Raw genomic sequence first — 26,350 nt, 5'->3', positions numbered from 1 at the left:
TCCATTTAAGAATGATGGAGGCTACTGTGTTCTTGGGGACCTTCAATGCTGCAGACATTGAAGGTCGACCTCTTGGCTTGGTTTTTGCTCAACTGTGGGACCTTACATAGACAAGTGCATGTGCCTTTCCAAATCATATCCAATTGAGTCTTACAGCAAAGGGTCTGAATACTTATGTAAATAAGGTATGTCCATTTTTAATACATTTGCAAAAAAAAAAAATTGGTTTTCGCTTTGCCACTATGGGGTATTGTGTGTAGATTGATAAGGAAAAACATTTAATCCCTTTTAGATTGAGGCTGTAATTACTACAGTATTTATGTATACTCCCCCCAAATACCTAGGTGTCTGGTTAGACTGTAAACTCTCCTTCCAGACTCACATTAAGCATCTCAATCCAAAATTAAATCTAGAATCGGCTTCCTATTTCGCAACAAAGCATCCTTCACTCATGCTGCCAAACAAACCCTCGTAAAACTGACCATCCTACCGATCATCGACGATGTTATTTACAAAATATCCTCCAACACTCTACTCAACAAATTGGATGCAGTATATCACAGTTCCATCCGTTTTGTCAAAGCCCCATACACTACCCACCACTGCGACCTGTACGCTCTCGTTGGCAGGCCCTCGCTTCATACTCGTCGCCAAACCTACTGGCTCCAGGTCATCTACAAGTCTCTGCTAGGTAAAGCCCCTCCTTATCCCGTAGCATGCTCTCCAGCAGGTATATCTCACGAGTCACCCCCAAAGCCAATTTCTCCTTTGGCCGCCTTTCCTTACAGTTCTCTGCTGCCAATGACTGGAACGAACTGCAAAAATCACTGAAGCTGGAGACACATATCTCCCTCACTAGCTTTAAGCACCACAGATCACTGCACCTGTACATAGCCCATCTGTAAATAGCCCATCCAACTACCTCATCCCCATACGGTATTTATTTATCTTGCTCCTTTGCACCCCAGTAGCTCTACTTGCACAGTTATATATAATATACACACATATTCTGCACATCTACCATTCGTGTTTAATTGCTATATTGTAATTACGTCGCCACTATGGCCTACTTATTACCTCTTATGTGCACATACTGTATATATACACTTTTCCTACTGTATTATTGACTGTATGATTGTTTTTATTTTATTTATTTAACCAGGAAGGGCTGATTGAGATTAAAATCTCTTTTTCAAGAGCGCTCTGGCCAAGATAGGCAGCACAAAGTCCTTACAAAAAAAATTAGACAGACAGACATGAAAAACTACATGTAGTAAAAACCATTTAATTCACAAGAGTATAAGACAACAAATTAAAAACATTGACAGGTCAGGGAATCAGCCTCAAAATCCTTCAGTGATTTAAAAACAAATCGGGACAAGTTCTTCCAGTTAAAAGTATTTTGTAAGGTGTTCCAAGATGATGGCACAGAGTACATAAAAGCCCTTTTACCAAATTCAGTTCAGACATTTGGAACAGTTAGCAGGATAAAGTCCAACTCTGTGTTGTTGGTGTCTAACTGCTTTGCTTTATCTTGGCCAGGTCGCAGTTGGAAATGAGAACTTGTTCTCAACTGGCCTACCTGGTTAAATAAAGGTGAAATAAAATAATAACACAATCTTAAACCACACTTTCTCAATGTAGCAACAAAATCCTTAGGTACTTTTCTGCCTTTCATAAAAGACCATTAAAGAGGTGTCCTTTATACTCACCACTTCTCTGAATCTCACTTCCATTCCCCTTTGGGAGATCAGCTTAGCAACACACCTATGGACTCCTCTACACTAAAACAACTTGCTCTCTCTTACATATCATAATCCATGTTGGGGGCAACGAAATTCAAGATCCAGACAGTGCTTCAAATCCAATTTAAAAATGTTCCTCACCAAAATGACCCTGAGTCGGTGGTCTGGTTGAAAGGGGAGCCAGGTTATCAATAGCTTGAGTACTGACCACGGAAAATCACCCTACAGAAACAAACTCCACCTGGATCAATGGGAGGCTCCACCCCCTCTGCCTCTCCCACTCATACAGCACTTTATATTGCCCTTTGTTGCCAAGGATATAAGGCAGAACCACATTTGCCACAGTAAAACCCCACATTTAAAACACCTTGAGGTTTAGATGGAAAATATGAAGACAGATACTCCAGAATGTGAGTCACTGTAATCCAGTCATTAGATGAATATTTATGTGAAACTTGAAAATACAAATTTTGAGAGCAGATAAATCATATCACTAAGGGGGAGTTACAGCCAGTAAACTCACATGGTCTGATCAGAACTGTGCATGTTAGCCTTTAAGCACTTCCCAACTCTGATGGTGACATTCAGTAGGAAAGTAAATCATTGAAACCAACACAAAATAGATACTGATTCAATTTCTACACAACAATAAATCAGTCAAACATATTTTATCAGGTCAGTCACTCATCCTCTCTTATTGCAATTTCACTGCAAACTTGATTTTACCTACTGAAGCCAACACTGAGCTCAAAGAGAAACTACAAAAAAATGGATAGACCGAGTGTCACTGAATAATCTATGAGTTTCAGTGCCTGTGTCAGATTCATGACAAAACAGCAACATCCTGTTTGGTTCCAACAACAACTGACAGAATAAGGCTTAGTCACCTCTGGTCTGGCTGACACACTGAAGCTGTTCTCAGCACCTGTGAGCTTTATACCTTATCTCAGCCACCACCACTCATACCCTGTCCCCACATAGTCCAGGTGACAGGGAACAGTGTGACGCTATAGCGAAACTCCCCAAATGACACCTAGCCCCTTCCTGTTTCCAAAAGGCATTTCATAATCATATATCCAATGTTGCTGAGACAGGCCTGTGCACTGAGAGGAAGGATATTCCCATACTTACTGGAGAGCAGTTAGGTACTACTTTCCCTTGGAAGCCCAGGTTATGGGCCTGGCACTTTGGTTACCAGAAGGAATGGAGTACACTGGGCTGTTAACTGACAGGGTATTTACTCCAAAGGCCCTGGCAAAGATCTCTCTATATAGGCCACTGTCTCTGTGCTTTGCATTTGGAGAGGAACGAGAGTTCCGATTGTATCTCTTCATAAAAAAACATTTATGCATGGCTTAGAGCACAGGTGTTTTCTGACTGGGTTTTTCTCCTACCTGGTCTACCTTCCTTCTAATCTTCCGTTTGCTTGGGGAGGAAGGGATAACATACAGATTAGTCATTAGAAGGCCTTAAGAGGCCAATTGCAGGACGAAGGTTGCCGTCTAGGCTACATTCCAGTCTGAGTATTGTGACAATTGGGTGTGGTAAAAAGAAAGTAAGAACACAGCAGCCTCACTGTTTTTACTCCACTTACTGGAACTCCTGGCCAAAGGACAGTCACAACACACCCTTTTTGAATCACACATCTTTTCTTCACTTTGTATTTTCATTGCCTTAAGTATATGTTTTTTATTTTCATTGCTTAGGCCTCTACACCAGACTTGGGCACACATCCTGAATTATTAATAGACCAGAGGGAAATAGAGGTAGTGTTTAAAAAACAACACTTGAGTACATGTCATAAAGAAGGCTGTAACAAAAGCAAAGACTTCTTAAGAACAGGTGTGCCCCTACGGCAGGTAAACAATCACTCAGAGAGGGACGGCTCAGTAGGCCCCAACTGCACTAGCACACGAGCAAATATATGTCATGTTCCGAATTGGAACAAATATTGTGCTTCTCAAAAATGCACACAATAGACCTACATATTGTAACTACTGTTACTTGACTACTGGGAAGCTTACTATGCATGGGAGTGTTGCTGAGGCCTACCACATAATATTGCACAGTATGTGCAACCATTTTACAACACATTTTAAAACTACAAGAGGCATATAATCCTAGTGAATGTGATTAATTACCATGGGCTTTCAACCTTCATTGAACTGCTGCTGACGATTACAGACAACTTTTTGGATTGTTTATACACACACAGCAGGTAATTGAATCACTACCAATACAATTATTGACACAATATTATGCTCATTGCTGTTAATGCGTATGGATCCGGTGTCATGTGTCGTTTACACAGTGTGGAAAACCATTTCTCGGAATTCACACTGATCTGATGACCATGACTGGATAGTTTGAACGAGACTTTTCCTTGAGTGAGTCAGTTAAAAAAAAGCAACCTTGGATTTAAAATTAAACTAGTGGATTAGAGATTTAAAATTTATCAAGCAAGCATCAAGTAGACAATGGAAGGGAAGATGCAGCCATTTGGTAATGCAGTGGCGAAACTCCTTGGCAGGCAAAAACCTGCATGTGTGGCAGAACCAGTAGGGTGAGGAGGCAGGTCCACCCTCACTACTCAGTAATATTTTGTATTGAATTTGCTCCAACCATAACACTTTCTATTCAGGACATTGCAGTATTACTCTAGTGCCTTGTTGCAAACATGATGCTGGTTTTGGAATATTTGTATTTTCTACAGGCTTCCTTCTTTTTACTCTGTCAATTAGGTTAATGTTGTTGATCCATCCTATCACAGCCATTAAACTCTGTAACTGTTTTGAAGTCACCATTGTCCTCATGGTGAAATCCCTGAGCGGTTTCCTTCCTCTCTGACAACTGAGTTAGGAAGGACACCTGTATCTTTGTAGTGACTGGGTGTATTGATACACCATCCAAAGTGTAATGAATAACTTCACCATGCTCAAAAAGGATGTTCAATGTGAAATTAACAAATATTTTACCCATCTACCAATAGGTGCCCTTCTTTACGAGGCATTGGAAAACCTCCCTGGTCTTTGTGGTTGAATCTGTTTGAAATTCACTACTCTGACTGAGGGACCTTAGCAATAATGTAATGTGTGGGGTACAGAGATGAGGTAGTCATTCAAAAATCATGTTAAACACTTATTGTACACAGTGTGTTCATGCAACTTGTCACCTAAGAACATTTTTACTCCTTAATTTATTTGGGCTTGCCATAAAAGTAATTCCAGTTTTTCGTTTTTAAAAATAAATGTTCACTTCGACTTTATGGGGTATTGTGAGTAGGCCAATGACAAAAGTATAACTTAAATACATTTTAAATTCAGGCTGTAACAAATTGTGGAAAAAGTCAAGGAGTGTGAACACTTTCATTAGGCGCTGTATGATGACAGAAAGTGAAGACAGTAAAACCAGAGCTGTAAACCAAGTAGGCTTCGCGATCTCTGTGAGATTGCAATGTTCATGAAAACAAAGCGGTCACAACATTCGAGCAAATTATTTCAACTCACGCCTCGAGATAACAATTTGTCGATCCCCAACATCTGCTTGAGAAATTGTGTTCAAAAGGTGGTAGTTATTTCCTATCCTACCTGTAAAACGTCTCAGACAAGTCCCAGCAACTCGCGTAAAGGCGTCCAACTCACAATAATAATTTGTCTCCAAACACTTGACGCTATCAGCCGATTTGAATGAACTAAATAAAATCCTTAAAAAACCAAACTGAAGAACACAGAGAAGGGATTCCCTATTTGGCCGTACAGCGTTCAGGTGCGTTTCATAACGTCATCACACTTGATCGTCACATACAGGAAGAAGGACGACACCCTTCCTTTTTTTTCAATTTCATTCTTCCCTGCCCTGTTAATAAAACACTGTCTAGAGACACTCCTTGTTATTCCTCAATCTATGGATTATCAATGTATCGAACCTATAGCCAACCATTATTATAAAGCCCAAATAGTACAAGGAGTATAATTGTACTATCAAATATCAGATGTATTAATAAAAAACAATCAAGAATGTACAAAGATGGGCTCCTAAGTGGTGCAACAGTCTAAGGCACTGCATCTCAGTGCAAGAGGTGTCATAACAGACCCTGGTTGGATTCCAGGCTGTATCACAACTGGCCATGTTTGGGAGTTCCGTAGGACGGCACACAATTGGCCCAGCTTCACTGACTTGCATACTTAAAAAAAGGTTAAAAAAAATAGACCGGTAGGCTAGCCCTTATGACCCTCAGTTCCATTCCATTACACATAAGACTCAAGAGCACTGATGCTTTGTCTGAACATGAACACACATCTCTTAAAGTACGGTTTTGGAAGCATAAGGACCTTATCTTTCATATCAACGAGAAATAATAGTAAAAAAGGTTAAATTGATACACACCTTTATAGGCTTAGTGTTCCCACACAGCCATATCTCTATGTTACTTCGCTCATTTATAGAAAACAGATGGGAAACAGAGGGACCTTTATGCTTTTAGAACCGTATCGCAATTGAGAATCGACTCACGTTTAGATTGAGAATTTGGCTGTTTTGGCTGGCAGAGCCAGACTACCTCTGAAAATAACAAACGGTATGCTCCTTAAGAAGTACTTCTTCGGCTAGTGGTAGTCTAGTAGGAAAGGTCAAACTATACTGCCTCCGCCCTCCCGAGTGTCGCAGTGGTTTAAGGCACTGCCTCACAGTGCTTGAGGCATCACTACAGACCCGTGTTCGATCCCAGGCTGTTGAGTCCAATGAGGCGGCACACAATTGGCCAAGCATCGTCCGGGTTGGTGGAGGGTTTGGCCAGCTGGGATTTCCATGTCCCATCGCGCTCTAGCGACTCGTGACGGGCCCGGTGCCTGCAAGCTGTCTTTGGTCACCAGCTGGACGGTGTTTCCTCCAACACATTGGTGCGGCTGGCTTCCGGGTTAAGCCAGCAGTGTGTCAAGAAGTAGTGCGTCAAGGGTTGTGTTTCGGAGGACGCATGGTCCTCGACCTTCGCTTCTCCCGAGTCTGAGACCATCCAGGACCTCTATACCAGGCGGTGTCAGAGGAAGGCCCTAAAAATTGTCAAAGACTCCAACCACCCGTCAGAGACTGTTCTCTCTGCTACCGCATGGCAAGCGGTACCGGAGCACCAAGTCTAGGTCCAAAAGGCTTCTAAACAGCTTCTATCCCCAAGCCATAAGACACCTGAACATCTAATCAAATGGCTACCCAGACTATTTGTATTGCCCTCCCCTCCCTCTTTTACACTGCTGCTGCTACTCTGTTATTATCTTGTACAGTTGAAGTCGGAAGTTTAGTTAGGACATCTACTTTGTGCATGACACAAGTCATTTTTCCAACAATTGTTTACAGACAGATTATTTCACTTATAAATCACTGTATCACAATTCCAGTGGGTCATGATTTTACATACACTAAGTTGACTGTGCCTTTAAACAGCTTGGAAAATTCCAGAAAATTATGTCATGGCTTTAGAAGCTTCTGCTGGACTAATTGACATAATTTGAGTCAATTGGAGGTGTACGTGTGGATGTATTTCAAGGCCTACCTTCAAATTCAGTGCCTCTTTGCTTGACATCATGGGAAAATCAAAATAAATCAGCCAAGACCTCAGAAAACAAATTGTAGACCTCCACAAGTCTGGTTCATCCTTGGGAGCAATTTCCAAACACCTGAAGGTACCACGTTCATCTGTACAAACAATAGTACGCAAGTATAAACACCATGGGACCACGCAGCCGTCATAGTGCTCAGGAAGGAGACGCGTTCTGTGTCCTAGAGATGAACGTACTTTGGTGTGCGAAAAGTGCAAATCAATCCCAGAACAACAGCAAAGGACCTTGTGAAGATGCTGGAGGAAACAGGTACAAAAGTATCTATATCCACAGTAAAACGAGTCCTATATCGACATAACCTGAAAGACCGCTCAGCAAGGAAGAAGCCACTGCTCCAAAACCGCCATAAAAAAGCCAGACTACAGTTTGCAACTGCACATGGGGACAAAGATCGTACTCTTTGGAGAAATGTCCACTGATCTGATGAAACAAAAATAGAACTGTTTGGCCATAATGACCATTGTTATGTTTGAAGGGAAAAGGGGGAGGTTTGCAAGCCGAAGAACACCATCCCAACCGTGAAGCACGTGGCAGCATCATATTGTGGGGGTGCTTTGCTGCAGGAGGGACTGGTGCACTTCACAAAATAGATGGCTTCATGAGGAAGGAAAAGTATGTGGAAGGAAAATTATGTGGATATATTGAAGCAACATCTCGACATCAGTCAGGAAGTTAAAGCTTGGTCGCAAATTGGTTTTCCAAATGGACAATGGCCCCAAGCATTCTACAAAAGTTGTGGCACAATGGCTTAAGGCCAACAAAGTATTGGAGTGGCCATCACAAAGACCTGACCTCAATCCGATAGAAAATGTGTGGGCAGAACTGAAAACGTGTGTGCGAGCAAGGAGGCCTAGAAACCTGACTCAGTTACAATAGCTCTGTCAGGAGGAATAGGCCAAAATTCACTCAACTTATTGTGGGAAGCTTGTGGAAGGCTACCAGAAACTTTGACCAAGTTAAATAATTTAAAGGCAATGCTACCAAATACTAATTGAGTGTATGTAAACTTCTGACCCACTGGAAATGTATTGAAAGAAATAAAAGCTGAAATAAATAATTCTCTCTACTATTATTCTGACATTTCACAATCTTAAAATTAAGTGGGGATCCTAACTGACCTAGGATAAGGAATTTTTACTATTAAATATCAGGAATTGTGAAAAACTGAGTTTAAATGTAGTTGGCTAAAGTGTATGTAAATGTCCAACATCAACTATTACCTCGACTAACCGGTGCCCCTGTACATTGAATCTGTACCGGTACCCCCTGTATATAGCCTCGCTATTATTTCATTATTTGTTACTTTAATTCCTTATTTTTTGTAGGTATTTTTCTTAAAACTGCATTGTTGATTAAGGGATTGTACGTAAGCTTTTCACTGTAAGGTCTACACCTGTTGTATTCGGCGCATGTGACAAATACAATTTGATTTGCAGTGATGGGACAAGACTAACTACAGTAACAATTAGGGAGAAAAATGAGTAAAAGTACAAAAAACGATTCTGCCTCCATATGGGAAAACGTTGAGTACGCCAAAATGTTACTAAAATGCACACAGCCCATTTGACATATTTCATAAACCTATTACTAACTGAAATGCACATTAAAGGTCTCAATCAACGTAATACAGAAGTAATGAGATCACCACCACCTGTCTTAGAACTGTGTTTTCAAAAGCAATTCAGCATCATCAGTTAAGGCCCAATGCAAAAGGCATTCATTCACGATGAAAAAGACAGACACCATTTTTCACAATCTTCAAGTTTTTATTTGTTGTTTGTTTACAAAGTTAAGATTGCATTTTGATATATTCCTTCCTTTTATGAGTAGAAAACCTTTTAAAGAATTAGTCGAAAGGCACATTTTTTTTGTTTTTACAATATATACATTTCGATCTAAATTATAAATATATAGAAAAACAAAAGCACAACCCAGAATAAAAGTGCTGAACAGTTTTTACAGAAAGAAAATATAATTTAAAAAAATACATACAATCAGTAGCATGTTTTTTGTTTAGTTTTTGTTGACAATAAATTATTGAATGTGATACTTTTATATGCAAAAGGTGGAGAAACAAGGAGGATGGTTACAGTATACAAAAATGCTATCCATCAAAAGGTCAGGAACATAACAAGCTTGCAACTCTCAATCATAACAAACAGACAACAGTAACTTGATTATGCCATTCTTAGTGCAAATTTAGACAAAATAAAAAGACCTAGCTAGCTAAGACAAAGTCAAACAGTTCCTTTAAAAATTGTAATTCATTTTCTCAAATCGTGTTTGTCCGTTTCCACAGGTTTATAATGCATATTACCTCTATGTCAGTGTTATACCACACAGTCCATTGGCCATAGGTGAAGTATGGGACAAACAGTTTGATTGTGAAAATGTTTGGATTTATTGGAATGTGCCTGATGAGGAAATATATGTTTGGGACAATCTGAAGCAGAAAAGCGAGGGCTATGAGATGGGATAAAGTAGAATCTCTTAGGAGAAAATGGGCCTGAGCTATTGGATGTCTGGGATCAGTGTGAAGCTGTCAGATAGTCGGGAAAGGGGAACGATCTGCACCAGTAATTGCACATATCAGTATATCCAGGTGCAAATCTGCTCAAAATCTTTGTCAGCATTAAAATGTATTAAACAACAAAACAACTGTCCAGAGATATAAACAATAAAGTTCCTTAAAAGAAACAGCGTTTGATCTTTGCCCTAAGATGGCATAAACACTTAAAATCAAAGATAAAAAAACACGTTTTTTTTTAAACCAGCAAGAGTCGCAGTACAAAATGAAGAAATAAAATAGCACTAAATGTGCATTTTTGTTAGGTTCACCACTGTTGTAAGGGAAAACAATAACATTTCTCATAACTCCCCACCAATACATCTCTTTAAGGTTTCTTCCTGAGATTGATATAATAGGTCAGATATAGCCAGTAACTTCCGGGGTGTGGAATACTTTGGTATCTCTCTGCAAACTAAAGCCCTGGCAGAATATGGAAAAGTTGGAACAATTCTACTTGAGTCACAAGCAGAATCGGATCAAAGAACTGAAAAGAAACAAATGATCACCCCTGTACAGCAGTACAGAACAGTGCAATATTATTTGGTGGCAGGTTATAATAGACTTATTTTTTGTTTTTATAGTAATCTTGAAAACTAGAAATGTCCCTGACCAAACTTTGACTAAAGGATCATCAGGATAACAATCTAAAAATGAAATATCCCTAAAATATAAATAACAATAATCATCATAATAATGATGACAAAAAACATCAATAGCACATTGCTTTCATCCCATCACAATGTTTATACAAAGTTCATAAGTATTTCAGAGGTCTTCAACTACAGACTACAAGTAGAACAGAAATAAAGAGGAATCCAATTCTTACCATGCACAGGTATATCTATAACCTTCGGCTGTGGAGCGTAAACAGTACTTAGACTTCTAAAACATCTGCTATTCAAAATGTATTGTTTATTGCTTTTGATTAGTTGAAATTACCCAGGCTTTTCATGAACCAATTACCGTGCATTCATTTCACAACCACAGCCAGATCTTACAGGTTCTGAAACATAATATATATATACACACACACACTACTGTTCAACATTTTGGGTCACTTAGAAATGTCCTTGTTTTTGAAAGAAAAGCATATTTTTTTGTCCATTAAAATATCAAATTGATCAGAAATACAGTGTAGACATTGTTAATGTTGTAAATTACTATTGTAGCTGGAAACGGCAGATTTTTTATGGAATATCTGCATAGGCCCATTTTCAGCAACCATCACTCCTGTGTTCCAATGGCACGTTGTGTTAGCTAATCCAAGTTTATAATTTTAAAAGGTTAATTGGTCATTAGAAAACCCTTTTGCAATTATATTAGCACAGCTGAAAACTGTTGTTCTGATTAAATAAGCAATAAAACTAGCTTTCTTTAGACTAGTTGAGTATCGGGACCATCAGCATGTGGGTTCGATTACAGGTTCAAAATGGCCAGAAACAAAAAACTTTCTCCTGAAATCGTCAGTCTATTCTTGTTCTGAGAAATAAAGGCTATTTCATGTGAGAAATTGCCAAGAAACTGAAGATCCCGTACAACGCTTAATTGGAGCCAATTTCCTCCTACAACTGGACAATGACCCAAAGCACAGCTCCAAACTATGCAATAACTATTTATGGAAGAAGCAGTCAGCTGGTATTCTGTCTATAATGGAGTGACCAGCACAGTCACCGGATCTCAACCCTATTGAGCTGTTGTGGGAGCAGCTTGACCGTATGGTACGTAAGAAGTGCCCATCAAGCCAATCCAACTTGTGGGAGGTGCTTCAGGAAGCATGGGGTGAAATCTCTTCAGATCACCTCAAAAAATTGACAACTAGAATGCCAAAGGTCTGCAAGGCTGTAATTGCTGCAAATGGAGGATTCTTTGACAAAAGCTAAGTTTGAAGGACACAATTATTATTTCAATTAAAATTCATAATTTATAACCTTGTCAATGTCTTGAGTATATTTCCTATTCATTTGCAACTCATTTCATGTATGTTTTCATGGAAAACAAGGACATTTATTTCTTAGTGACCCCAAACTTTTGAACGGTAGTGTATGTATACATATACATACATATACATACACAATTTAGAGAGGGATATATATATATATATATACACACACACACAAAAGTGGATTCGCCACACCCGTTGCTGACTGGTGTAGAAATTCCCATGATTTTGTGATGTTTGACGAGCAGGTGTCCACATACTTTTGGTCATGTATGTATGTATTTATATACATACATACATACGTGTATGTATGTATGTATATACAGTGTCTTCGTTAAGTATTCCAGACCCATTGACGTTTAACACATTTTGTTAAATGACCTTATTCTAAAACGGATTAAATGAAAAAAAATCCCAATCTACACACAATACCCATAATGACAAAGCGAAAACAGGTTTAGACAATTATTATTATAAAAAAATAAAAAAATATTTACATAAGTATTCAGACCCTTTGCTGAGACTCGAAATTGAGCTCAGGTGCATTCTGTTTCCATTGATCATCCTTGAGATGTTTCTACAACTTGATTGGAGTTCACCTGTGATAAATTAAATTGATTGGACATGATTTGGAAAGGCACACACCTGTCTATATAAGGTCCCACAGTTGACAGCATATGTCAGAATAAAACCCAAGCCATGAGATCGAAGGAATTTTACGTAGAGCTCCCGAGACAGGATTGTGTCGAGGCACAGATCTGGGGGAAGGGTACCAAAAATGTCTGCAGCATTGAAGGTCCCCAAGAAGACAAGACTCTTCCTATTGCTGGCCAACATGAGACATCGGGGGAGAAGGGCCTTGGTCAGGGAGGTGACCAAGAACCTGATGGTCACTCTGACAGAGCACTAGAGTTCCTCTGTGGAGATGGGAGAACCTTCCAGAAGGACAACCATCTCGGCAACACCTAAAGACTCTCAGACCATGAGAAACAAGATTCTCTGGTCTGATGAAACCAAGGATGAATGCCTGAATGCCAAGCGTCACTTCTGGAGGAAACCTGGCACCATCCCTAAGGTGAAGCATAGTGGTGGCAGCATCATGCTGTGAGGATGTTTTTCAGCGGGAGGGACTGAGAGACTGGTCAGGATCGAGTGAAAGATGAACGGAGCAAAGTACAGAGAGATCCTTGATGAAACCCTGCTCCAGAGCGCTCCAACTGGGGGCGAAGGTTCACCTTCCAAAAGGACAATGACCCGTAGGGGTGGATTTGGGACAAGTCTCAAAGCTTGAGAGGATCTGCAGAGAAGAATAGGAAAAACTCTCCAAATACAGGTGCATCAAGCTTGTAGCGTCATACCCAAGAAGACTGGAGGCTGTAATCCCTGCCAAAAATGCTTCAACAAAGTACTGAGTAAAGGGTCTGAATACATAAGTAAATGTGTTTTTATTTTTAATAAATTAGCAAACATTTCTATAAACCTGTTTTTGCTTTGCCAATTATGGGGTAGTGTGTGTAGATTGATGAGGAAAAAAATGTAATACATTTTTGAATAAGGCTGTAACGTAACAAAATGTGGAAAAAGTCCAGGGTTCTGTATACTTTCCAAAGGCACCGTATGTATTATATATATTTATTATTTGTTTTAGCATATATATATATGCTAAAGTTATAAGCTAAAACAAATGCTCATATCAGTGTTGGTCTGAAAGTTAAACAAAACAACAAATCCCCCGAGACATTCCTGAGAACTTCAAATCAAAAGCAACCCAGGAGTCACCGTTGGATGAATGGTAAGTAGACTAAAAGTAGGATATGACACCATTTTAAATTGCATCACATCAGCAGTGTCCATCCCATCTAACCCCTGCTCTCTGTCTATAACATGGCCTGGGAAAGCAGGGTTCCACACAGAACAGACGTGCTGAAGGGACAGCTATTGGGTCCACACACAGACAGACATACACATACTGGGATCGTGGGGACGACCCCTGGCACCTGCCACCAGCATGGAGCCAACAGAGGGCCGAGGAGGGTTAAGTTAAATACAAATAGAATAAATTAACATACCTATGCTTCCAGTACAAATCTATACATTAGGCCTATATGGGTTTCAAAGACTGCATTTAAGTAGGTTTCCAAAGGCACTGTTACAACGGCTGACTCCCTTCTTTTTTCACACGGGACACTAGAGAGAGTGATGGTAGAAACAGCAGAGTGAGGGAGAAGAAGGAGCCAAAACTGAAACATTGTCAATTTTTCCAGTTTTATGTTTTTGAGTAGAGCCCTTGGTTTTAAAAAACCAAGTCGATGCAATGACGATGAAGCGAATTACAGGACAACGCAGAAAAGCATACAGATGTGCATGAAAGGCAGTTTGAATCCAGCGATGTTACCAGTGAAACCCAACATAACCAGTAGCGACTAGCTGTGGTTCTAGAAAGATATTTCTAAATTAAGGTTTCCTCAATTAAAAACAAAAAACAATTGCAACCAGGTTGGATTTTTTTAAAGCACATGAGCTTTTGATAGTTATAGAAACATAATCAAACCCTGTTGGAATTGTGTTTCTTCATTGAGTCAAGCCCTGGTGTAGAAACGCCGTATAGACCATTTGCTCTCTCTCAGCGAAGTGACCGGGCCAGTTCCACCTGGGTCGTATGTTTACCATCTCTGAACGGGACCACACATTTGGTCTAGTGAAAGTGACCCTGGCCTGTGGATCCAGTGCCTGGGAGGGTTGAGGAGGAGAAGAGCACAGGACAGGCAGTGATGTGACTAGGTCCTGAGGGGAGAGGGGATGAGGCTTGCGTTCACACTCAGCAGCTAGAGGACACAGACAGCCACACTGACAAGGTGGTTACACAGAGTCCCATTCAGACAGCCACACTGATGATGTGGTTACACAGAGTCCCATTCAGACAGCCACACTGATGATGTGGTTACACAGAGTCCCATTCAGACAGCCACACTGATGATGTGGTTACACAGAGTCCCATTCAGACAGCCACACTGATGATGTGGTTACACAGAGTCCCATTCAGACAGCCACACTGATGATGTGGTTACACAGAGTCCCATTCAGACAGCCACACTGATGATGTGGTTACACAGAGTCCCATTCAGACAGCCACACTGATGATGTGGTTACACAGAGTCCCATTCAGACAGCCACACTGATGATGTGGTTACACAGAGTCCCATTCAGGCAGCCGGTAATGGATAACCGTCTGCCGGTCTGCGCTGGTCCGCAGCATGTTGTCCAGCACTTCGCGCACATTAATGAGAGTGTCCGTGCTGCAGTGGCCGTTGGCTAGAGGGAGCGGTTGCTGTTCTGAGGGGGCCAGGGCCGAAGGAGAGAAGAGAGAGGAGGAGGGGGAAGAGAGGAGGCCGGACGAGACTGTGTTGGAGGAAGTGGAGGGGTTAGTAGTTGTCTGGCTAGACAGAGAGTAAGGCAGATGGTCTGGATCTTCCAGCAGTTTGAGGATGTCATAGTAGTCTTGGTGGTCGCTGTTGATTAGAGTCGGACTGTCCAACCGTTGCTGTGGTTGTATCTGCTGTGGTGACTGTAGCTGTGTTTGTATCTGCTGTGGTGACTGTAGCTGTGGTTGTATCTGCTGTGGCAACTGTAGCTGTGGCTGTATCTGCTGTGGCGACTGTAGCTGTGGCGACTGTAGCTGTATCTGCTGTGGCGACTGTAGCTGTGTTTGTATCTGCTGTGGCGACTGTAGCTGTGGGTGTATCTGCTGTGGCGACTGTAGCTGTGGGTGTATCTGCTGTGGCGACTGTAGCTGTGGATGTATCTGCTGTGGCGACTGTAGCTGTGGATGTATCTGCTGTGGCGACTGTAGCTGTGGTTGTATCTGCTGTGGCGACAGTAGCTGCTGTGGCTTTGTCAGTGGTGGCAGTGGCTGTAGAGGTTGCTGCAGTTTGTGTGCAGTGTTCTGGGCGGCGAGCTCGCTCAGCAATATCAGAGAGTCCAGGCCAAAGCCGTCTCTGGTCAGGCAGTCGAGGACCAGGCCTCTCTCTTTGCTGTCTGGGGAGGGAGAGGGGCTCACCGTCAGGTCTAAGACCTCCTCCCCGGTCCGAGGGGGCATGGAGGAGGAGGAGGGGTCGGGCTGCAGGAGGCGCAGGGAGGGGAAGTGGTGGGGGAAATTGGAGAAGTGGGAGGTGGGGCTGGCCATGCTGGGGAGCTGTTTGACTGGACCGAGCTGGGGTTTGAGCTGTGAAGGTTTGGGCTGGAGTAGAGGCTTGACCTGTAGAGGATTGGCCTGGGCCAGGCTCAGGTGCTGGGTCTTGAGGCCCTGCGACAAGTTCTGGTTGTTGAAGCTGTGGTTCAGGGTCTGTCTCTGGCTGTAAAGCTTGGCCAGCAGGTGTTGGTTCTGAAGCTGCCGCTCCTCGGCTAGCCGCTGCTCCTGGGCGCGCTGCTGCTCCTGGGCGCGCTGCTGCTCCTTCTCCTTGCGCCTTCTCTTCACCTCCTCGTCCATTTTGAGAAGTTCCTGCCGCACTCGGGCCACACAGTTCTCTGGGATCTTGATACCTAGGGGAGAAAGAGAGGGTATCATGTTTTTTGTTTTTTTTTACCCCTTTTTCTCCCCAATATTGTGGTATCCAATTGGTAGTTACAGTCTTGTCTCATCGCTGCAACTCCCGTACAGACTCGGGAGAGGCTAAGGTCGGGAGCCGTGCGTCCTCTGAAACACAACCCAGCCAAGCCGCACTGCTTCTTGACACAATGCCCACTTAACCTGGAAGCAACTTAACCTGGAAACACTGTACACCTGGCGACTGTGTCAGCATCGCCCCGGACTGCCACAGGAGTCACTAGTGTGCGATGGGACAAGGACATCCCTGCCGGCCAAACCCTCCCCTAACCCGGACGATGCTGGGCCAATTGTGCGCCGCCCCATGGGTCTCCCGGTCGCGGCCGGCTGCGACAGAGCCTGGACTCAACTAGCAAAACTAGCACTGCGATGCAGTGCCTTAGACCACTGCTCCACTCGGGAGGCCACGAGAGTATTATGTTTACATTTGTTTATACAAGTCGATAATTTGGCTCAGTTGGTTGGAGCATAATGCTGTTGTGGCGTTTGATTTTGGCAACCGAAAAACTCATTTGTCAAGACATTCCCTCTGATTCCCTTTCACAGAACCACACTTTGGCGATGGTGTGTGTGTGTGTGTGTGTGGGTTGTATGGAGTTGTTTAGTACTCACCAACTTGCTTGTTACTATTTTTGGTTTTGAGGCGTACGATCTGAAGGATGCTGGAGCAGGTGATGTCAGAGACCACGTCAGCCACATACTTCCAGACGCGCAGTAGCGCACCACACAGCATGTGGTACTGACGCAGACGCATTCCCTGCAGACACTCCTGACCCTCCTCGATCTTCTTACACTTCCCGTTCCAGTTAGCATGGCTACATTTCCCAAAGGAGAAGTTGAACTGGCTCTCCCAGCTGTCCTTGGCTTGGTCTGGAGTCACCTAGGATGGGAACACAACACACAAGTCTTATGTTAAAGTGTTGAGTGCTGGTTTTTATATTGTACCTCAGACAATACGCAGGACTGCTCTCCTGTTTCACTATTGTTTATTCCACTAGAGGGCAGCATACACCACACAAAAACCATAAAACATTTCCTGCCAAACAACAAAGACAAATCTTGTTGCCATGCGAGTGGAAATCTTCTATTGTGTGCATGTCAGTGTGTCTGTCTGTGTGTGTGTCTGTGTGTGTGTCGGTGTGTGTCGGTGCGTGTCAGACTGAGTCATACCTTGCTGTAGCGTAGCTGCAGGTTGTCCAGGCTCTCTGGGTGGGCCTGCTTGCCGATGTTGGGCTTGTAGACGATGAAGTTCCTCCCTCGACCCTGCTCCGCCAGCAGCACACACGGGTGGTTCCCCCGCAACTGAGGAAACCATAGGAGATGGAAATGTCTTTAAAGTTCTGTAAAATACTTTCATGTGTTTTCCTCTGGCCACGATTGAACTCCATCTGTACAATTGTTTTAAACCACAAATAAATCAAATCAAAAAAGAGGCGGAAGATTTATATTGAGTTCAACTGGGAACCTGGCAGTGTTGAAGTGTTTGCCTGGTGGGACTATAGAAGACTGTCATTTCATTGTTGAATTGTATTATGAACCAAGTGGATTTAACTACAGTATAATTAAGAAAACTCCACATCAGGAAGGAAGAGGCTGTGTATATTGTTCACTCAAGCCACTACAATTAATAGTGAACAAAATCCTAGTTAAACTCCTTCTTTAGGTTCATAACATGTATACTTTCATCCTACTCCCTTGATGTGCAATGAAAGAGCCACACTCCAGAGAACTGAACAGAGGCACCTGGATCCTTCTGATATGTCATTCACCCCTGGGAAATAGCCAGTCTGGAAGCTGTTCTAGCTCTGCTTGAGCCCTGGGGAGGAACAGGTACTCACAGTATCATACGCTTCCTGGTACGTCTGTGTGCGTGCTGGGACATGCAGAGTGTCTCTCTGTGCTCTACGGTAGCCAGCTAAACTCACCTTGTGTGAGAGGTAGAAGCCCTCGTCAGGACTGTTGAGGTTCTGGACCTTCTCATAGGCCTCCTCCCAGGGCATACCTCTGTCCACGCTGATCTATAGAGGTGACATGCAGAGGACAAGGGTTAAAGGTTAGAGATCAGAAAAGCTGCCCTATGGGAGAACACTATGCATGAATACCCACTGTGGGCACGATTCAACATTCCCAACACATATGCGGAAATCTGTGCGGGAACACACACATACACAGCTCTTTGTATCCTCTTTGTATCAGGGGCTCAGAGGCCAGCCAGGGGGGTTGGCATGAGTTGGGAGTCTACATGTGCTTTACCGGTCCTGCCTGTGTTGGCTAAAAATGTTCACTCTAGGTTATCCTGCAGTGACGGCCAGGCAAGGCAGGGAGCCGGAGACACCAGTAATGATCATTTTTCAGCATTCTGCTACCCTCCCTCCATCTGGCTAAATATGATGTTCACCATCCAACCACAGGCTGCTGAAATGTCAACATTTTAAATCTGGGTATACCTGCTTGTGCAGAGCAATTCATTATTTTTGAGGTTGGTTCGGTGTCGGTTCAATTCTAAAAAAAAGAATTTCTGTTTTCGATTTCAACAATATATATATATATATATATTTTATTCATTATTAAATAATCACATAAAAATTATTTTTTAGATTTTTTATGGAAATTCCAGAGCAAGGAAATAGTTAACATTCAATTACCAAAACATAGAAAATAGGAAATATTTTACTTAGTTTCATTTGAATTAATTTTGAACTCCTTAAAGTGATCATCACTGCCTGTAGCAGTCAGCCCATCTAACGTTATCTCTGTGCTTCCCATACTGCACTGCAGGGCTGTAGAACTCATTCCATGGAGGGGAGGTTTTTGGTTGCCCTAGACAACCAGGTATGGGGAGTTCCATACTAATTAGTGACCTTAATTCATCAGTCAAGTATAAGTAAGGAGCAAAAACCCGCAGACACTTGGCCCTCCGTGCAATGAATTTGACACCTGTGCTGTACTGTCTTTAGTCATCCTTTTTAGCTAGGCTAGTCTGCCCATGTATGCTGCTGAGCTGTCTGACAAAATAATTTGACTAGTTCTTCAAAGTAACTCTCTCGTCATTGTGTACATTCTTCTGTCATGTGGTCTGTGTGTATCTAACCTAACGTATTGAAAAAAGAATCCTGTCAGAGCAGGAAAGATCCAGGCAATGGATTATGGTCAATGTAGTTCATTACCATGTTTCTGCGCTAAACTAGGTTATTTGCTTAATGAAAACTACAACTCCCTGTAGCCCAACGTCCCACGTAGTACTTTATTTCTTCCGTGAATGATTTGATTTCTCTCTAGAGAAACGTTGGGCACACAAAAAAATAACTACATGTAATTCAAGGAAGTGATCCGAAGTTGGTCAATTAGTTGTTTAATAACTGAAACCCCCCTGAAATGTTGGTTAAATCGCTCAGCACTAATAACTGTATCCAGCAGTCAGAGTACTGAATAACAAAGTGGAGGATAAATCTGTCGACTACATTATATCACCTCTCTGGCTGCGTATGCAGGAAACACTGCTTTCTTGTTGTTTCACGGCAAAGGTGGGTAGTGTTTAAAAATATATATATCACTAGGTTTCGTCTTATTGAAACTTTACATCTATTTTTCAGACCAGAGAACCAGCAGCACTCATTTAGTTACAAAACAAAGATCAACATGCAAATCTATATGAGGTGCCTGTCAAATATAGCGAGATAATTTGATTATACAATAATGTACCAATGTACCACGGGAGTACCTTGTAGAGCACGACCTGTCCGTCCTGGGGGTTTCCCACTGTCATGAAGGTCTCTTGCTTCTCCTCGTAGATTTCATCGTTACCTGGTGCCAGATCTAACAGAACAGGACACATAGTTCTAGTCAGGAGACATACCTAGCATCTCTATACAGAGACTCGGTACCATCCCAAACCATCAGCCTCATGCTGCTGTTCATGAAAAGACATTCTAGGAAGGCCAAATGAAGTAGGCAGGTAGATTTATTTTAATATATGGAGGAGCATATACTGTATGGCGTAGTAGTCACATACAATATAATGCAGCCTTTTGTTCTAATAGTGTGGAGAGTTATTTAGCTTTACAACCTATGGGAAAGGGCACCATTTTATTCAGTCATGTTTTAAGCGCGAGTGTTGGACTCCATACCTAGGATTCCCATGTCATATTTGCCCTCCTTTTTGTCCTTCTCGATCAGGTAGTCAAAGTTGTCGGTGAAGTACTGGAACAGAGAGTTCTGCTTGTGGACCTCCAGGCCCAGGATCCTGTTGAGGAACTTGGTGATGCTGCAGTCTTTTTCAGTGCTCAGACCAAACCGTGGCTCCTTGCAGAAGATGCCCACGTCCATCATGCCATGCTTCATGTCTGAAACAGGTAATACAACAATTATTTCAATGTAGCTTTGGACTTGCATAATGTTTCTACAATTTCCTACATGCACTCAACATACCTCTGAAGAACAGAGCATCACCCCCGGGGTAACCTTTGGGAGGGGACACCTTGCTCTCGATGTGGCCCAGGATGGCTTTGGTGATCTTATCCAGAGCCTTGGTACCGTACTGCAGAAACACACGTCAGGAAACCAGGTCATCTAACAGGTCAGCGCTCCCATCCCCCAGAACCTCCAACACAACCAATCACACTAAATGCCAAATTAGGCTTCTGTACAAGAGGAAGCATGATCTTGCATGTAATAGTTGTAGCCAGCGCTGACCTTGTTTTCAAAGTTGTATTTGCTCAGGTCTCTGGACTCTGTGGCTCTCCTGTCACCGTGGGTCAATGCACCCTGGACACAGAAACAGGAACAAACACGGTTAACTTTACAGCTTTATGTCACGGACTGATAACACACCAGCTACAAACACACAACTTTCTCTACTGCAGCAGACAGGTAAAGCATAGAGGCAGTGAATTGACATGACTGCCAAGACATTGAGTGTTGTGCACAGATTGTGACTGAAGGTCCACTTGAAGCCAGCAGCTGCTTTAGCTGGTGCCCACACAAAGGAACGTTCTGAGATAAAAACAAAGGGATGTTTCTGCCAGATATGAGATCACTGCTGATCTGGAGGGAGCCAAACAAAGGTAGTCAGAGGCTGGAGGGAGGGAAAGGAGGGAAGGGAGGGAGGGAAGGAGGGAAAGAAGAGAAGCTGGGCCATGGGCATGACGTATCCTATTCTGAGACTGGATTACCGTACAGGCCTGGCAGAGACAACACACACTTTCTGGAACCCCTCCTTCCCTCCAGAGGGACAAGGCAAATTAATGACTGGAGTAAAGAGATTACAATGAAATATGGAAAACTGTCTCATAGCAGTCTCATAACTACCCAGACATGGGTGCCTTCCAATGTCTGATAACCTTATTATTCAGACCAAAGGAGGATGAGGAATGTCATGGGTTGGAAATGTTGTGTGAAAGGTGTTTGTGACCTTGAAAGTGTCTGGTCAATGGGACCGTGGTGGGGAAGTAAACGGACTACTGGGAGAAAGACAGCCCCCAAGTAATAAGCTCAGCAGTTCAATCTTCACTCTAATAAAATGAGGATTTATTACACATGTAGTTCTGGGATTCCATAATAGATAGATCAGACTGTAGTAAAGGAGGCTGCAACAGCACGTACCAGGCTCTCCAGCCTCTTGGCCACAATGGAGGCGAAGCGTCTTTCCCCGGCCAGCTCAGAGATGAGGAAGATGTACTCTGGAGCCGTCACCTGGTTAGAGCGATGGGTACGACCTGTAGGACCACACACACAGAGGAGGAAGATCAGTCAGAACAGGCAGACTCTGGGGAATTATACTCAACAAATATAAATGCAACATGTAAAGTGTTGGTTCAAAGTTTCATGAGCTGAAATAAAAGATCCCAGTAATATTCCATATGCACACATTTGTTTACATCCTTGTTAGTGAGCATTTCTCCTTTGCCAAGATAATCCATCCACCTGGCAAGTGTAGCATATCAAGAAGCTGACTAAAGAGCATGATTATTACACAGGTGCACCTTGTGTTGGGGACAATACAAGCAGTTTTGTCACACAACACAATGCCACAGATGTCTCTAGTTTTGAGGGGCATGCAATTGGCATGCAGACTGCAGGAATGTCCAGCAGAGTTGTTGCCAGAGAATTGAATGTTCATTACTCTACCATAGGCCGCCTCAAAAGTTATTTTAGAGAATTTGTCAGTAGGTCCAACTGGCCTCACAACTGCAGACCACTTGTAATCACGCCAGCCCAGGACATCCACATCCGGCTTCTTCACTTGCGGGATGGTCTGAGGCCAGCCACCCGGATGTCTGATGAAACGGAGGAGTATTTATGTCTGTAATAATCTGCTTTTGTGGGGAAAAACTCATTCTGATTGGCTGGACCTGGCTCCCCAGTGGGTTGGCCCTCCCAGGCCCACCCATGGCTACGCCTCTGCCCAGTCATGTGAAATGCATAGATTAGGGCCTAATTAATTAATTTAAATTCACTGTTTCCTTATAAGAACTGTCACTCAGTAATATCGTTGAAATTATTGCATGTTGTGTTTATATTTTTGTTCAGTATCGTAGTGTACAAGAGGGAAAAGCTAGAAAAATAAGATATTGGTTTATGGGGTAGGTTGATTTCAATGAACAGAGGATGATGTCAGCAAATGTGGATTTCCTGGGTAATCTGTCTCTGAATTGTGTTTCCTCTAGAGGTCTTCACGGATCCACCTGTACCCGAATCACAATCCGGGACACAAGCGGGTCGGATGCAGAATTCTAAATTATGTCACGGGACTGTGTCAGATCTGAGACTATTGTCACAGGTCTCGGGTATGTGTAATTTTGACTGACATGTCCAGGTGGGCCCGTACAGATCTGAAAGTGACTGCTGCAGTAGAGAGAAAGAGAGAGGGATGCCTTTCATCATTTATGCTGCTGCTCTTGCTTTTCACGAGAGTGGAGCGTGTAGCTTGCTGTTGGCCAATCATGAGTCATCAAAGCGGCAATAGGTTACAGTCATAGAGCATCACTCCATGTGTGGCAAAAGTGAAGAGATATCTAATCAATGGAAGATGGAATTAAAAGTTAAAGGAGAAGGATAGGCTTCAACGACCAAGAGCCAAACAGGCAGGCTGCTACTTAATTTTCTGAATGGAGTTGTTATTTGTAACTGTAGGATGAGAAAGTGCATGTATTGCAGCCTCTCTCCCTCTCGCACCTCACCAGCTCTGGTGTGCTGCTTCCCTCACTCAGATCGGATCTGGATCTGACCAGGTCGATGTGGAACAGGTCTCTATATTTAAAATAAATAAATGGATGCATATTGTATCCGGGTGTGAAAGCCCCAGGTCCATTTCGGAACGGGTCCAAGTTTCCACTCACCACATCTTTTTCCTGGAACAATCGTACCATATCTAAACCCGTCATTTAGGTCTGACTTGGATCTTAAAGTGGAAATCCTAGGCCACCTAAATGTGTGTGTGTGCGTGTTTTGCTGTTGTGAGTGCCCACACATGCCAACCCATGGAGTGAGTTCAGCTCCCCAAGGGAGCGTGGCTAACGGGAAGGAATTACAGGCAGTTAGCTAATTGCAAACAATTAATTCACGGCCCACAATGTGTGCGTGCACATGCCCGCTTTTCCACTGTTGTTATTGGGTGCAAAATGATATCTAGCAGACGGCAGCGGAGATGAAGAATAATTATATTATTCTAATTTAGTTCAACACACCTCTCTCCCTGCAGCCAGACAAAACTGCAACACCTCCAAGTAAAGTTTCACAACACCATTATAAAAGTGACTCATTCCAATGATTAGAATCGCATCCTAATACAAAATATATTTTAATTTGATATTCATCAAATGATTAAATCCGTCTTTAGGCAAGGCAATTTGAAGAGGCAGCCAATACTAATGTCATGACATTTTATCAGGCTAGCATGTAGCCGGGGCGGCTGGGTAGCCTAGTGGTTAGAGCGTTGGACTAGTAACCGAAAGGTTGCAAGTTCAAATTCCCGAGCTGACAAGGTACAAATCTGTCGTTCTGCCCCTGAACAGGCAGTTAACCCACTGTTCCTAGGCCGTCATTGAAAATAAGAATTTGTTCTTAACCGACTTGCCTAGTTAAATAAAGGTAAAATAAAAAAACAATAAAAAAAAAACACTTCTAGCAGGGTGGATTGTGTGAAGAGAGACGTCTGTGTGACAGGGTGTGTAACCTGCATTGAGGAGAGTCTGACCCTGACCCCTAAAGGCGTCAGCATGCTTCAGTTCGGCTGTTGCCTAGTCAAACTCCACGAACCGCACGAGTGTGCTCGCATACTCCCGTAAAAGACCTCCGCTTGAAAAACTAGAAAAAATAAGCAAGAGTAATGTTTGTCCATTTTGAGATGCCAATGCCACTATACACTTCCTCAAAATAGTTATAATTAATCTAAGATAACTCCAGAAATCTGTAATTAATTATGACGTTTTTGCAGAGGAGATCTTAGTCGCGCAATATTACATCCAGGTTGCATCACATCCGGCTGTGATTGAGTCCCATAGGGCGCCGCACAATTGGCCCAATATTGTCCAGGTTTGGCCGGGGTAGGTTGTCATTGTAAATAAGAATTTGTTCTTAACTGACTTGCCTAGTTAAATAAAGGTTAAATAAAAAATAATAAAAAATGTATCTAACTAAGATGTTTGGTGCAGTATTTCTCAATAAAATAAAATGGCCACAATGTGCATGAAAACGAGTCGTCTCTCATTGAATGACAAATACTTAATTGAAGAATCCCTACAGTTGACCAATCACCAATGAAGGGGCTTCGGCTTGCCTCGAGAAAATGTGTGTTGTGCCCAAACAGCCGAAAAAAGTCCAAAACATCACTAAATGTTGTCATAATATATGCTCAAACTCTTCCGAACTGTTTTGGCTGGGAATCATGCAGACACCTTAAGCTTAACAGACCCCTGACCTTTAACCCCTGGTAGTCTCCAGACTCACCAAACTGCTGGATGGCTCTGTCTGCACTCCAGGGCAGCTCTAGGGTTATGTGGACCCTCCGACGCTGGTTCTTCACCCGCTTGTCTGCCTGCAAGGAGATGCCCGAGCTGGCTGCCTCTGAGATGATGGCCACCATCTGGGAAGGCAAGAGGGATGGAGGAGAGAAAGATAACAAACCACTGTAACACTGCACACCAAAACATAGAATAATGCCATCACATCGGGTCAGAACACAGAATAATGCCATCACATCGGGTCAGAACATAGAATAATGCCATCACATCGGGTCAGAACACAGAATAATGCCATCACATCGGGTCAGAACATAGAATAATGCCATCACATCGGGTCAGAACACAGAATAATGCCATCACATCGGGTCAGAACATAGAATAATGCCATCACATCGGGTCAGAACATAGAATAATGCCATCACATTGGGTCAGAACACAGAATAATGCCATCACATCGGGTCAGAACATAGAATAATGCCATCACATCGGGTCAGAACATAGAATAATGCCATCACATCGGGTCAGAACACAGAATAATGCCATCACATCGGGTCAGAACACAGAATAATGCCATCACATCGGGTCAGAACATAGAATAATGCCATCACATCGGGTCAGAACATAGGATAATGCCATCACATCGGGTCAGAACATAGAATAATGCCATCACATCGGGTCAGAACACAGAATAATGCCATCACATCGGGTCAGAACACAGAATAATGCCATCACATCGGGTCAGAACACAGAATAATGCCATCACATCGGGTCAGAACACAGAATAATGCCATCACATCGGGTCAGAACATAGAATAATGCCATCACATCGGGTCAGAACACAGAATAATGCCATCACATCGGGTCAGAACATAGAATAATGCCATCACATCGGGTCAGAACACAGAATAATGCCATCACATCG

At 42.8% G+C, this 26,350-nt stretch overlaps 2 protein-coding genes across 14 annotated transcripts in view; both read right to left on the bottom strand.

The window, feature by feature from the left end:
* Nucleotides 1-5,542, bottom strand: part of LOC135524565 (tight junction protein ZO-3-like) — a 42,252-nt gene extending 36,710 nt beyond the window's left edge. For 3 of the 5 annotated variants that reach the window (XM_064952216.1, XM_064952217.1, XM_064952222.1), the window contains exon 1: nt 1,713-1,880. In XM_064952216.1, the coding sequence (XP_064808288.1) occupies nt 1,713-1,736 (24 nt within the window). In that variant the 5' untranslated portion in view covers nt 1,737-1,880. The other 2 variants (XM_064952218.1, XM_064952219.1) reach the window with 2 other exon arrangements.
* A 3,566-nt stretch (nt 5,543-9,108) lies between these two features.
* The window catches only part of LOC135524564 (protein strawberry notch homolog 2-like), a 107,749-nt gene continuing 90,507 nt past the window's right edge, over nt 9,109-26,350 (bottom strand). For all 9 annotated transcript variants that reach the window (XM_064952206.1, XM_064952208.1, XM_064952209.1 and 6 more), the window contains 10 exons: nt 25,415-25,550; nt 22,070-22,182; nt 21,161-21,232; nt 20,897-21,005; nt 20,596-20,811; nt 20,190-20,284; nt 18,394-18,486; nt 17,639-17,770; nt 17,081-17,348; nt 9,109-16,404 (listed from right to left, as the gene is read on the bottom strand). In XM_064952206.1, coding sequence (XP_064808278.1) covers nt 15,053-16,404; nt 17,081-17,348; nt 17,639-17,770; nt 18,394-18,486; nt 20,190-20,284; nt 20,596-20,811; nt 20,897-21,005; nt 21,161-21,232; nt 22,070-22,182; nt 25,415-25,550 — 2,586 coding nt within the window. In that variant the 3' untranslated portion in view covers nt 9,109-15,052. The remainder of the gene's footprint in view (nt 16,405-17,080; nt 17,349-17,638; nt 17,771-18,393; nt 18,487-20,189; nt 20,285-20,595; nt 20,812-20,896; nt 21,006-21,160; nt 21,233-22,069; nt 22,183-25,414; nt 25,551-26,350) is intronic.

The sequence above is a fragment of the Oncorhynchus masou genome, chromosome 31 (assembly GCF_036934945.1).
Source record: "Oncorhynchus masou masou isolate Uvic2021 chromosome 31, UVic_Omas_1.1, whole genome shotgun sequence".
Taxonomy (NCBI): Eukaryota; Metazoa; Chordata; class Actinopteri; order Salmoniformes; family Salmonidae; genus Oncorhynchus; species Oncorhynchus masou.
Note: the sequence above shows the minus strand (reverse complement) of the source record. Positions and strands in the feature narration are given on the sequence as shown.